At 53.7% G+C, this 11,261-nt stretch overlaps 2 protein-coding genes across 4 annotated transcripts in view; both read right to left on the reverse strand.

Moving 5' to 3' along the window:
* The window catches only part of GLB1 (galactosidase beta 1), a 113,911-nt gene extending 104,711 nt beyond the window's left edge, over window positions 1–9,200 (reverse strand). For both annotated transcript variants that reach the window (XM_049629065.1, XM_049629063.1), the window contains exon 1: window positions 9,021–9,200. In XM_049629065.1, the coding sequence (XP_049485022.1) occupies window positions 9,021–9,098 (78 nt within the window). In that variant the 5' untranslated portion in view covers window positions 9,099–9,200. The remainder of the gene's footprint in view (window positions 1–9,020) is intronic.
* TMPPE (transmembrane protein with metallophosphoesterase domain) lies at window positions 1,626–9,106 on the reverse strand. 2 transcript variants are annotated; one of them, XM_049629067.1, is made up of 2 exons: window positions 9,021–9,106; window positions 1,626–6,998 (listed from the first exon to the last, which is right to left on the reverse strand). In XM_049629067.1, the coding sequence occupies exon 2, from the start codon at window positions 6,887–6,889 to the stop codon at window positions 5,546–5,548; it is 1,344 nt and encodes a 447-aa protein (XP_049485024.1). In that variant the 5' UTR covers window positions 6,890–6,998; window positions 9,021–9,106; the 3' UTR covers window positions 1,626–5,545. The 2 variants fall into 2 exon arrangements, with proteins under 2 accessions (XP_049485024.1, XP_049485023.1); XM_049629066.1 differs by lacking the exon at window positions 9,021–9,106 and adding an exon at window positions 8,433–9,014.
* Window positions 9,201–11,261: the final 2,061 nt, after the last annotated feature.

An 11,261-nucleotide genomic window follows, 5' to 3' on the forward strand; every position in this document is an offset into this window, starting at 1 on the left:
ATTCATCCTAAATTTCATACGGAATTTCAAGGAACCCCAAGTAGCCAAAAACAATTTTGAAAAAGGAGGACAAAGTTGGAAGACTCACACTTCCTGATACCAAAAGATATTACAAAGCTACAGTAATCAACAGTGTGATACCGGCATAAGAACACAAACAGACCAATGGAATAGGCTAGAGAGGCCAGAAATAAACCCTCACATACATGCTCAGACGGTCTTCACAAGGACTCTCAGATCACTTGACAGGGAATGGACAGTCTCCTCAGAAAACAGTGTTGGGAGAGGCACCCGGGTGGCTCAATTAAGCATCCAACGTCAGCTCAGGTCATAATCTCACGGTCCATGAGTTTGAGCCCCACATTGGGCACTTCTGACAGCTGAGCCTGGAGCCTGCTTTGGATATTCTCTCTCTCTGTCTGCCCCTGCCCTGCTTGTTCTCTCTCTCTCTCTCTCTCTCTCTCTCTCTTTCAAAAAAAAACAAAAAAAAAAAAAAAAAAAAGATGTGGTGTTGGGAAAACTGGATATCCACATACAAAAAAATGAAATTGGACTCTTACCTTATACCATATACAAAAATTAACTCAAAATGGCCCAAAGACCTAAATATTAGACCCAAAACCATAAAACTCCTAGAAGGAATCAAAGGGGAAAATCTTCAACACTGGATTCGGTTAATTATTTTGGGGATATGACACCAAAGCACAGGCACAAAAACAAAGACAGACAAATAGGACATCAAACTTAAAAACTTTTGCCTGTCAAGGGGCACAACCAATAGAGTGAAAAGTCAGTCTTTGGAATGAGAGAAAATATTTACAAATCATTTATCTGATAAGGGGTCAATATTGAGAATATATAAAGACCTCCTCTAATAAAGACAAAAATCGAATAACCTGATTTGAAAAAGAGGCGAACGGCTTGAATGGACATTTCTCCAAAGATGATGGACTAGTAGCTAATATGCACAGAGAAAGATGCTCAACATCACTAATCATCAGAGAAATGCAAATCCAAACCACAGTATCACCTCACTCCATTATCAAAAAAAGGAGCAAGCGGGGACGTAGACATGTAGAGAAACTGGAGCCCTTGTACATCGTGGTGGGAACGTAAAATCGTGGAAATGCTACAGAAAACAGTAGTGAGCTTCCGCAAAAAAATGAAAAACAGAACTAACATATGATCCGACAGTCCCCCTCCTGGGTGTGCATCCAGAAGAACAGAAAGCGGGGCCTCGAAGAGATGTTTGCACACCCGTGTTCGTCGCAGCACCATTCGCAACAGACGAGAGGTGGAAATGACCCAGATGTCCACTGATGGGTGAACGGATAAACAAAATGTAGTATGTACCTACGAGGGAATATTATGCAGCCTTAAAAAGGAATGGAATCGGGGCGCCTGGGTGGCTCAGTCGGTTAAGTGTCCGACTTCGGCTCAGGTCATGATCTCACAGTCCGTGAGTTCGAGCCCCACGTCGGGCTCTGTGCTGACCGCTCAGAGCCTGGAGCCTGTTTCCGATTCTGTGTCTCCCTCTCTCTCTGATCCTCCCCTGTTCATGCTCTGTCTCTCTCTGTCTCAAAAATAAATAAACGTTAAAAAAAAAATTAAAAAAAAAAAAAAAGGAATGGAATCTTCAACAACGGAAATACACTTAACACTACTGAATGGCACACCTAAAAATCATTAAGATGATCAATTTTACACTAGGTGTTTTTAATCACGATGAAAAAAAGACACCTGAGATAATCAGGAAAAACTGAACACAAATTCTCTACACAGTTAATTGCATTTAATCCTGTGCTCACCTGTCACAGATACAACTACTTAACCCTGAAACGGTGGGAGACGAAAACACCTTTATTGAGAGGTAGAAGGCCTGGCTTCCAGCCCCAGATCTCCTACCTAGGTATTAAATGATTTTAAAGAATCTCTATTACCAGGGCACCTGGCTGGCTCAGTCACTAAAACATGCGACTCTTGATCGGGGGATTATGAATTCGAGCCCCACGTTGGGTGTAGAGATTACTTAAAAACCAAGACTTACTATTACTTTTATTGGATACAATGGCATTATGGATACGCTTTTTGTAAAGTATTTTTGGGTGAAGTTATGCTGTCTTAGACTTGCTTCCACATATTCCAGCCAAAAAAGAAAGAGTATGAGGCAGCAGTACCTGAGAAAGAACAGCAGGATGGTCTTAACTGTTGAAGCTGCATGATGAGTAAGTACCTGGGGATTCGCGATGCTATCCTCTCTACTTTGTGAATGTTTTTACATTTCACGATAAGAAAGTTTAAAACAAAATAAAGGGAGCAAAGGGTGCTTGGATGTTTGGAAAGGATGGAATAGCATGAATTTATCACATGCCATTGTTCATTTTTAAAAAGCATTACATTTCGGGGCGCCTGGGCGGCTCAGTTGGTTGAACGTCTGACTTCGGATCAGGTCGTGATCTCACAGCTCGTGAGTTCGAACCCCGCGTCGGGCTCTGGGCTGACAGCTCAGTGCTTCAGATTCTGTGTCTCCCTCTCCCTCTGCCCCTAACCCACTCGCATTCTGTCTCTGTCCCTCTCAAAAATAAATAAACATTAAAAAATAAATAAAGCATTACATCTCAACTTGTGTTTAACAAATTAAAAAAAAAAAAAGGAAACTAGAAGAAAATTGAAAGAATTTTCAAGCTTCAAGTAAATGTTCCTCACCGCCTCCCCCAGCCCAGACCCAACAAAACAAAGAAGGCAAGTAAACAAGGAGGAATGGGAACAGAGGTGCAAAGGGTGCCGCGGGGGGTGGCCCGCCAGTTTCTGCCGGGAACAATTCCACGTCGTGGAATACAAAGCAGGCCTGAGAAGGTACGGAGTACTCCCAAGGCACACAGGATGGCCCTGCCTGATGGCATCCAAGAGAAAAAAGACACAAAGTGCAAGATAAAACATAAGGAAGCTGAAGGAAGCTAACATCGCAAAGCTCAGGACACGGGGTGAGAAAGAGCCACACTGAAGAAAGCGGCAAAATAACCGGGCAGGCAAGTTGACCACCACCAGGTGCGCCGGAAGGTGCCAGAAAAACGGCATCAGGCAGCGTGGTCTGGTGAAATCCACACAAAACAGAACTGGAAAGGCAACTAGAATGATCCACAAAACAGGGTCAGGTCCCGCGGCAGAGGGAGGGTTTGGAAGTACCGTCATCCCGAGGCCAGGACGGGGTGGCGAGCTAGGAGTGGCACCGTGGAGAAGGGGGTCAGAACCTGGGAGCTGGCCTGCCACCCCGCGCCAGGCCACCTCTCCTGTGATCCCGCCATCTACCAGCGGTATGAAAAGAAAGGCCGGGGTGGTGCTCTCCAAACTTGCTCCCGGCCGCAAGGACGACGAAACACAAGGGGATACAAAACGAGGAACCCACTGCAATCTCGACTCGAAGACACATGTGAAACTTGCCTGGCGGGCTCGCCGTCAGCATCTTCGCTGCCTGCCGACAGGAGAGGTGGCCCCCAGGATCCCCGGGGACTCTGTCTGTCGTACACGGCAAGGCAAGGAGGAGGCTGAAGAAACCCCCCGAGGCAGAACGCGCGCCGGACCCAGCAGCACAGGCAAGGAGAGCAAACCCTAGCAGTTGCCGCCTTGACCCTGATCGCTGGCCCCTGGCAGCGGGTTACCCACTCACACTCCCCGCTTTACTGCTCCAGAACAGGTGCCTCCGGGCGCCCGTGCCTGACGCGGTTGGCATGCCCACGTGATGTTTAAATACTGACACCACCCGGTGCCTCCTGAGTGACTGTGCCCCGCGCACCTGACGCCACGCCCTAATACCCTCCCCGTGAAACCATCCTGAGGTAGCTAAGTTATCCTCATTTTCAGGCGAGGGAAAGCGCGGCTCAGTGAGGTCAAGTCACGTGCGGGCCGCTACCTGACCCAGGAGCAGCGGGTGAGCCTCTCCGGGCAGGGCGGTGGAGAAAGACTCTCAATCACAAAAGGGCCACCGCTGAGCCGAGGTCGCCAAGCTTCTCGGTGCAACTTTTTCTAAGAGGAGACCTTACTGACCTCGGCCTCAGGGTCAAAGGGTATCTGGCCTCTGGCCCAAGAGGCTTGGCCGGCAGGGTGGGGTCACTCCAGAGGGTCGAGAGCCCGGCCGCATGGCACCGCGGTCCTAAGGCCAGAGCCCCAGGATAACGCTGACGGGGTGGGGGATGGAGGGCTGGGTGTGGGAGCAGAGGCCACCCAGCAGGGAAGACAGTCTCAGCCACCCACAGCCGGGGCCCAGGGGAAGGGAAGGCCTGGAGGCCCCGACAGAGCACGAAGCCCTGCCGCTCCCCGCGCAGCTCCCAACTTCCCCCGTGGAGAGCAAACCTCGGTGCCTCACAAGACACAGACCCGAACCCGGGGTGAGGGGTGGGGGTGGGGCGCCGGGGAGGGGCACGCAGCCTCCTGACTCTTCTTCCAGGGTAACAGACACCCTACACTGAAACCGGCCGACCTCCTTCCGGGCTCTGGCCCGAGTAATCGTGGATGAATGGAAACCAGCCTCAAGCAAACCACTCTGAAAGACCAGCAGGCTCTAAGCCCTTGTGCGTTCTCTTTGCACAGTCAGATGTGTCTGAATCCTGCACTCGCTTGTAACAGATACAACTACTTACCCACGGGACAGCGGAAGAGGAGGCAGGGGACCCGGCTTCTAGCCAAGAATCTCCTACATGCCCTGTCATTCTGCCGATGCCCTACTTCCCTCGGCCTCAGTCTCCTCACCTTCAAACAGGGAAAAGTAGCCTGTCCTTCATCACCTCCCCCGAGTGGTGCATAAAGGGAGCCAAGGGGGGGAAGCCCCCTCTGAGCTCCTCAGCAGCGGAACCCTTAGCATCCCATCGCCTACCACCGTGCTCCTGTGTCTTTCCAGCCTACCCCCAATCCCAAAGGCCCAGGAGCCCAGGCAGTAAAAGTATCACTCAAGGCCCGGGACAGCACGAGCCCTGTGTCCCCGCGGGTTTGGCTGATGCCCTCAGTAAAGGTGACTCTGCCAGAGCCAGCGGGAAAAGAAACCATTCTTCTCCAGTGGCCAGAGGGGCCTCCCTCTTGCCTGTTCTGGCTTACCTAGCCACCCCGCCCCTTCCCCAGAAAGCTCTGGACCAGTGATGCTGAAAACTGCCCAAGTCCTAAAGAGGGTTTCAGACCACCAGTGTTCCTCTCTGTTCTGCTTTTAGAGGTGTCCCTTTCAGGCAACCCCGTTTCGGTGCGGCCCTGTGAGCTCTGCGGACAAGGAGGGCTCACTCCACATCACCTGGAAAAGGGACGCTTGTTCTGACATATGGGACGTCAGTGGCCTCGCAGATACACATAAATAAGCAACTGGCCATCTGCGGAGGAAACCAGCCCATGCTCGCCAGGCAGCCCCAGCGCAAGTTACTGCTCAAGCCAGGCTTGTGGCCGAGCGTGCGTGGGCAGGGCTGGGCAGCAGAGGCTGCAGGGGGTGAAGCAGGCCACCCGCTCTGAAGAGGGACGGAGGGTGAAGGGCGAGGACTCTGAAGGGGCGCACAGGGCAGGGCCAGGTTCAAGGAGCCCGCTGCAGGATGAGCTCGGTAATCTCTGCCCTGGTGCCCAGTCTCATGGGGATCCCATAGTAGGCGGTGCCCGGGCTGACGTACACAAACGTGGTCTGGGCCACCTGGTAGAGGCCGGCGAAGAAGGGGTTCAGGAGATAGGCTGCCACGTTCAAGGGGAAGATCTGCCCGGCATGCGTGTGCCCAGAAAGAATGAGGCTAATATCCGGCCGAGCCTGCAGGGCTCTCTTGGCAGCCAGGGGCTGGTGAGCCAGCAAGATGGTGGGGCGGTCCGGGCGGCAGCCCCCCAGGGCCTTGACCAGGTCCATGCCGTGGCCGTAGTAGTGCAGGATGTCCGCCTCGATGTCATCCACCCCAGCCAAGCAGATCCAGTCGTCGCCCTCAGCGCCCCCGGGTTGGGCCCCCGTGGCGGAAATCCTCACGTTCTCGTTGTGAAGGGGCCTGACGTTCAGGGATTCCAGCAGCGCGAACCAGTTGCTGACGTCCGACGTGTAGTACTCGTGATTCCCCGTGACGAAGTAGGCGCCGAGGCGCGAGCGAAGCTGGTCCAGAGGAGCGACCGCCGTCCGCAGGGTGGAGGCTTCCGAGTCACAGAGGTCCCCCACGATCACTGTGACGTCTGGCTGCAGCACGTTCACCATCCTCACGAACATCTCCATCTTGGTCCTGCCCACGGTGGGGCCCAAGTGGATGTCGGAGAGGAGCGCGATCTTGAGGCCGTCCATCGAGGGAGGCAGCTGACGGACGGGCACCTGCACGGTCTTCACGGCCGGGGGCTGGGCGGCGTTCAGAAGCCCGGCCACGCTGAGCACAGCGGTCACTGCCACCGCCAGGGCCGGCCTGACCGCCACCCTCCTTGTCTTGTCGAGGCCGCCCACGACCCTGCCGCCGCGCCAGGCCACGAGCTGATAGGCCTGCTCCATGCCACTGAGGGTGCAGAGGAAGAAGACCATGATGATGTACGCCCCGAGGCAGGAGTAGGCTGCCAAGGAGAAGAGATAGGGCTCCTCGGCCACTAAAAAGAGCATGGTGAAGAAGCTGGAATGGGCCAGGGCCAGAAACGCCACAACCGCCATCTTCCAGAGCTGGAAACAGGCGGACTCGGCGCCCGGGCAGTGGCTGAGGTTGCTGACTGTGCTCCGCCAGATGTAGAGGGAGCCAATGAGCATGAGCGAGTTGGCAAACAGGGCGAGCTGCAGGCGGAACAGCCAACGCCAGGCCCGGAGCTCAAGGCTCCCCGCCAGACACGAGCGGGACACAATCATGGACACGAAGACAGTGCCGGCGGCCAGGGCAGCCTTTGCACGCAGGGACAGCTGCCTGAAGATCGCCATTTTCTCTGCTCCTAAGAGGGTCCCCTGCCAGTTCTGGGCGGGCGGGCTCTGGAAGGTGAGCTCCTTAGAAAGGACAGTGGCCAAGGAGAGGTTTCCAGGTCAGCTCCGCCTGCAACCAGGAACCCGCGTCAGCTTTGTGGCATATTAGAGCTTCCTTGTCCCCATTCAAAACCTGAAGGCCACTCACATCTACCCAACCCGCCTGGAATCCAAGCCGCTCAAATCCGGCGGTTGCTACCCTTGATTATTAAAATACAAACACAGCGGACTGTAACGTGATGGGCAGTTCTCATTTTCTTACTTACAGTGTTCTGAAAATATGTAAAAGTGTTTCCACAAAGCATAGGAACTTTTTTGTTTTGATAATAAGAAAAACATTATCCTAAATTTGCAGTTTGCAAAGTGTGGTCTGGGGCGAGCCTCGCGGGAGCATCATGTGGTCAAAACGATTTCCACGATAACCCTAGGCTGTACCCGCCTTTTCCATTCTCATTCTGTCACGAGTGCATAGTGGACCCCTCGTGAGGCTCTGTGACATGTGACCTGGCAAGGACTTGACAGACGTGAAAGAGATTTGCAAAAATGTAAAACGGTGCCACTCTTCCTCCTAAGCTCTGGGGAGAAATATTGTTATTTTTCAAAATATATGTGTGTGTGCATATATATACAGTTAATATATAGTTATATATATAAATATAGTTTGTGAACCTATAACGATTATTTCTGAAATAAGTTAATAAATAGTTTTAAATTTTCTGTTTTAATTTCTAAGGTAAAAGTTAGCCCAGGGGGCTGCCCTGTCCACAAGCTTGTCCATAAATGCCCATCTCTCCCTTCCCCCAACCCTCCCAGGTACGGGTTAAAATCTACCCTCCTCCTCTCTCTCTGCCAATGTTCCCGGGGAACTGCTCCCCAGTGCCCCCTGGCCAGTGGTTCTCAAAGCTGCGTAGCTCTCACTCAAGGGCTCCTTCAGGCCTTTTAGACAACAAAAACAAAACAAAAACAAAAACGGAGCGTGGAAACCACAGACCAGAGATGGAAGTTAGCAAGAACTCGATTTTAGTGATCATTCCCCAAGAACCCCATGTTCCACTGTTTTCAGCAGGTGTTTTTCAACTACTTAAAATTTTCATTCTTGGTTTGAAAGTATGACCTCTCTCTGCCTAGGCAAGTTATTGAAAGCCTTTTAGCCAGCGGTGCAATTTACAAGTCAATGGGCCCAAATTCCACCACCTTCTACTGAAAACACGCCCCAGCCTCGGCCCACCCAAACTTTCGGAGGAACCACAGCCGGTTCGCTAACGTGCAGGGAGACAGGTGCCCATTTCGATTGCCTGCCCGCCCCCCACCCGCCAACCTTTTCGCGGCTGTGATGCTGGCCTCCCCAGGCGGCGGTCTGGAGGCTCCTAGGCCCCCGCTTTAGCTCTGACAAGTGAACTGGGGCTGTCCATCTCCCCCGCCAATCTCGCCCGCCCCACCAACTCACCTACTTGCTACGCCAGAGGCCCCCCTCGAGCAACGCGGGCCACCACCTGCAGCCTACCTCTGGCCCACCCTTGGCCTGCACCGCCAGACCCTGAAGATCCGGGAAACCCAAGCCAAAAGTAGGCAGCAGGGAGTGCCGAGAAGGGGACGAGATGTTTGAAAAGACAACACTTCGAAGGAAATCAATCCAACGCTTCCACCGCGCGGGCCTCTCCTGACCCCATTTTTCTCCTTCCGGAGCGCTCAGCAGCTCCCGAAATGGGCAAGGGAGGGCGCCTCACGCCAGAGCCCACGGCGCCTCCAATGCTGCGCGCTCCGGAAACCTGCAAGGCTGCAAGGGTCTGGGCGCACCTCGTCTCGCCCCGTCCTTGCACCGACGGGGAAGTGGGTCCAAACGAAAGGGGAAACGCGGGCAGAGCACGCAAGCCGCAGAGCTACCGGGAAGGACGCGCGCCCCGCCCGGCCCGCCCCCGACGGGAGGGCCGGCCCACTGCCTGCGCCCCGTCGGCTGCCTGCCTGCCGGCCTGCCTGCCTGCCTGCCTGCCGGGGCGCACTCGGGAGCCCCGGGCCCACGGCCCGCAGGAACCCCGCTGGCCGCCGCCGCAGCCCGGACCCCGCCAGCCTGCCCCTTCTCCTGCGAACTTACGCGCAGGCCGCGCGCAGGGCCCAGCAGCAGCGGCACCAGCAGCAGAGAGAGAAGGCGAGCAGCCCCGGACAAGTCCATCCTCCGGCCTCTCCGCTCCGCAGTCAGCGCGCCGGCCAGCCGCCCAGCGTCGCTCGGCCGAGGACCCGCGGCCTGGCGCCGCCCCTCGTCGGCCCTGCGTCCCGCCCCGCGCCGCCCCCGCCCCCGCCCCGCCCTCGCCCCGCCCCTCTCCGGCCCTGCAGCCAGCCGCGCGCCGGCTCCGCTCCCGTCCCCGCCCCCGCTCCGCCCCTGCTCCGCCCCTCGTCGGCCCTGCGGCCAGCCCCGCGCCGGCTCCGCCCCGCGACCGTGAAGCCGTGGCCCGCGGCAGGGAGGGGCGCGGAGGAGCCCGGGGAGCGCGGGCGGGCGCGTGACCCCAGGGTGGCTCTATCTGGATTTTGCTAGTGGCTGCGGGTGGGAGGGTCCCTTTGGACGGGCAATCGGGAGGCCCGACTGTCAGCAGCTTGATAAGGCGTCCCGGGGTTGGACTTCAACCAGGGTCTCCTTGCTCCCTGGCTGCCTGGAGAGGACCGAAGGGGAAGCTGAGAGCCGACCCACCTAAGGGGAAGACGTGCGCGGGGGTTCGCGACGGGTGGTGCCTGCACCCACCTGGTACTTGTCATAAATGCAAATTCCAGGCCATCGTCCCAGAAGCTCTCAGTCAGAAACTCTAGGAGTGGGGTCCAGAAATCTGCATTTTTGCAAGTGTTCCACGTTACTCCAGCGTATGCAGAAATTTGAGAACCACCGTGCTAGGTCGCTGATAGTTTTAGAGATTATGGTTCAACTGCGACAAAATCAGTTCCAAATGCCAACCCTTCAAAGCACCCGGGTTTGCGGCATTTCTACTTCTGCACGGTTGGGTTTTGAGAGATAGGAGAAGCGGCAGCACCCCCGCCTTTCAGTTTGGCACTTGAGTCCCTCAACAGCCTTGCACCGCAGGGAATCTGACAGTTGGATGTGAAATGATACTGTATCTTTGACTCTTGGGAGAGAACAGTCCCTGTAGCCTCAGTTAAAATCCTGTCCTGGCCGGTTCCCCCTGAGCACGGAAAATCCCACGTCCTCTTCACTGTCACTTGGAAAGTCTTAGCTTTAATGGAAACTAAGTTTCAGAGGGAAATCACTTTTATTGTTTCTCAGCGTATTTGTTTGTTTATTTAGCGTTTCAATCTTAATTCCAGTTAACGGAATGTTATATTAGTTTCAGGTGTAGAGTTTAGTAATTCAGCACTCCCAGACCTCACCCTATGCTCATTAAGACAAGTGCACTCCTTAATCCCGGTCGCCTAGTTCACCTCCCTCTGGTAACCACCAGTTCTCCAGAATTAAGAGCACGCTTTCTCTCCTCTTATTTTTTCCCCTTTGCTTGTCTGTTTTGCTTCTTAAATTCCACATATGAGTGAAACCATATGGTATTTGTCTTTTTCTGACTGATTTTGCTTAGTTAGCATTATATTCTCTAGCTCTATCCATGTCATTGCAAATGGCGAGATTTCATTTCTCTCTGTGGCTGAATAATATTCCATTGTATATATATGCCACATGTTTTTTTAAAAGAGATTTTTAAATTGTTTTACATTTATTTATTTATTTTGAGAGATATATCAGGGGAGAGACAGAGAGAGAGAGAGAGAGAGAGAGAGAGAATTCCAAGCAGGCTCCACACTGCCAGTGCAGAGCCCAATGTGGGGCTCAAACCCATGAACCGTGAGATCATGACCTGAGCTGAAATCTTAGCCAACTGAGCCACCCAGAGGCCCCAACCACATCTTCTTTATCAATTCAACAATCAGTGGACACCTGGGCTATATCTTGGTTATTATAAACAATGCTGCCATAAACATAGGGGTGCAAGTAACCCTTTGAATTAATGTTCTTGTGTTCTTGGGTAAATACCCCATAGGGTATTGCAATTGCTGGATCATAAGGTAGTTCTATTTTGCTTTTAAATATATGTTGCTCTGGGGGCACCTGGGTGGCTCAGTTTGATGAGTGTCCGACTCTGGAGTTCAGCTCAGGTCCTGATCTCAAGGTTCATGGGTTTGAGCCCCACGTTGGGCTCTGCTCTGAAAGAGTGGAGCCTGCTTGGAATCTCTCTCCCTCTCTTTCTGTGCCTCCACCACTCATGCTCTCTCTCCCGAAAAATAAATAAATAAACAAATATTGCTTTTAAATACATACATACATACTTTTAAAATTTCCAGC

This window comes from Panthera uncia, chromosome C2 (assembly GCF_023721935.1).
Source record: "Panthera uncia isolate 11264 chromosome C2, Puncia_PCG_1.0, whole genome shotgun sequence".
NCBI lineage: Eukaryota > Metazoa > Chordata > Mammalia > Carnivora > Felidae > Panthera > Panthera uncia.

What these genes read in the sequence shown, in the direction of transcription:
- TMPPE (XM_049629067.1), bottom strand. Translation starts at nt 6,889, where the DNA reads ATGGCGATCTTCAGGCAGCTGTCCCTGCGTGCAAAGGCTGCCCTGGCC.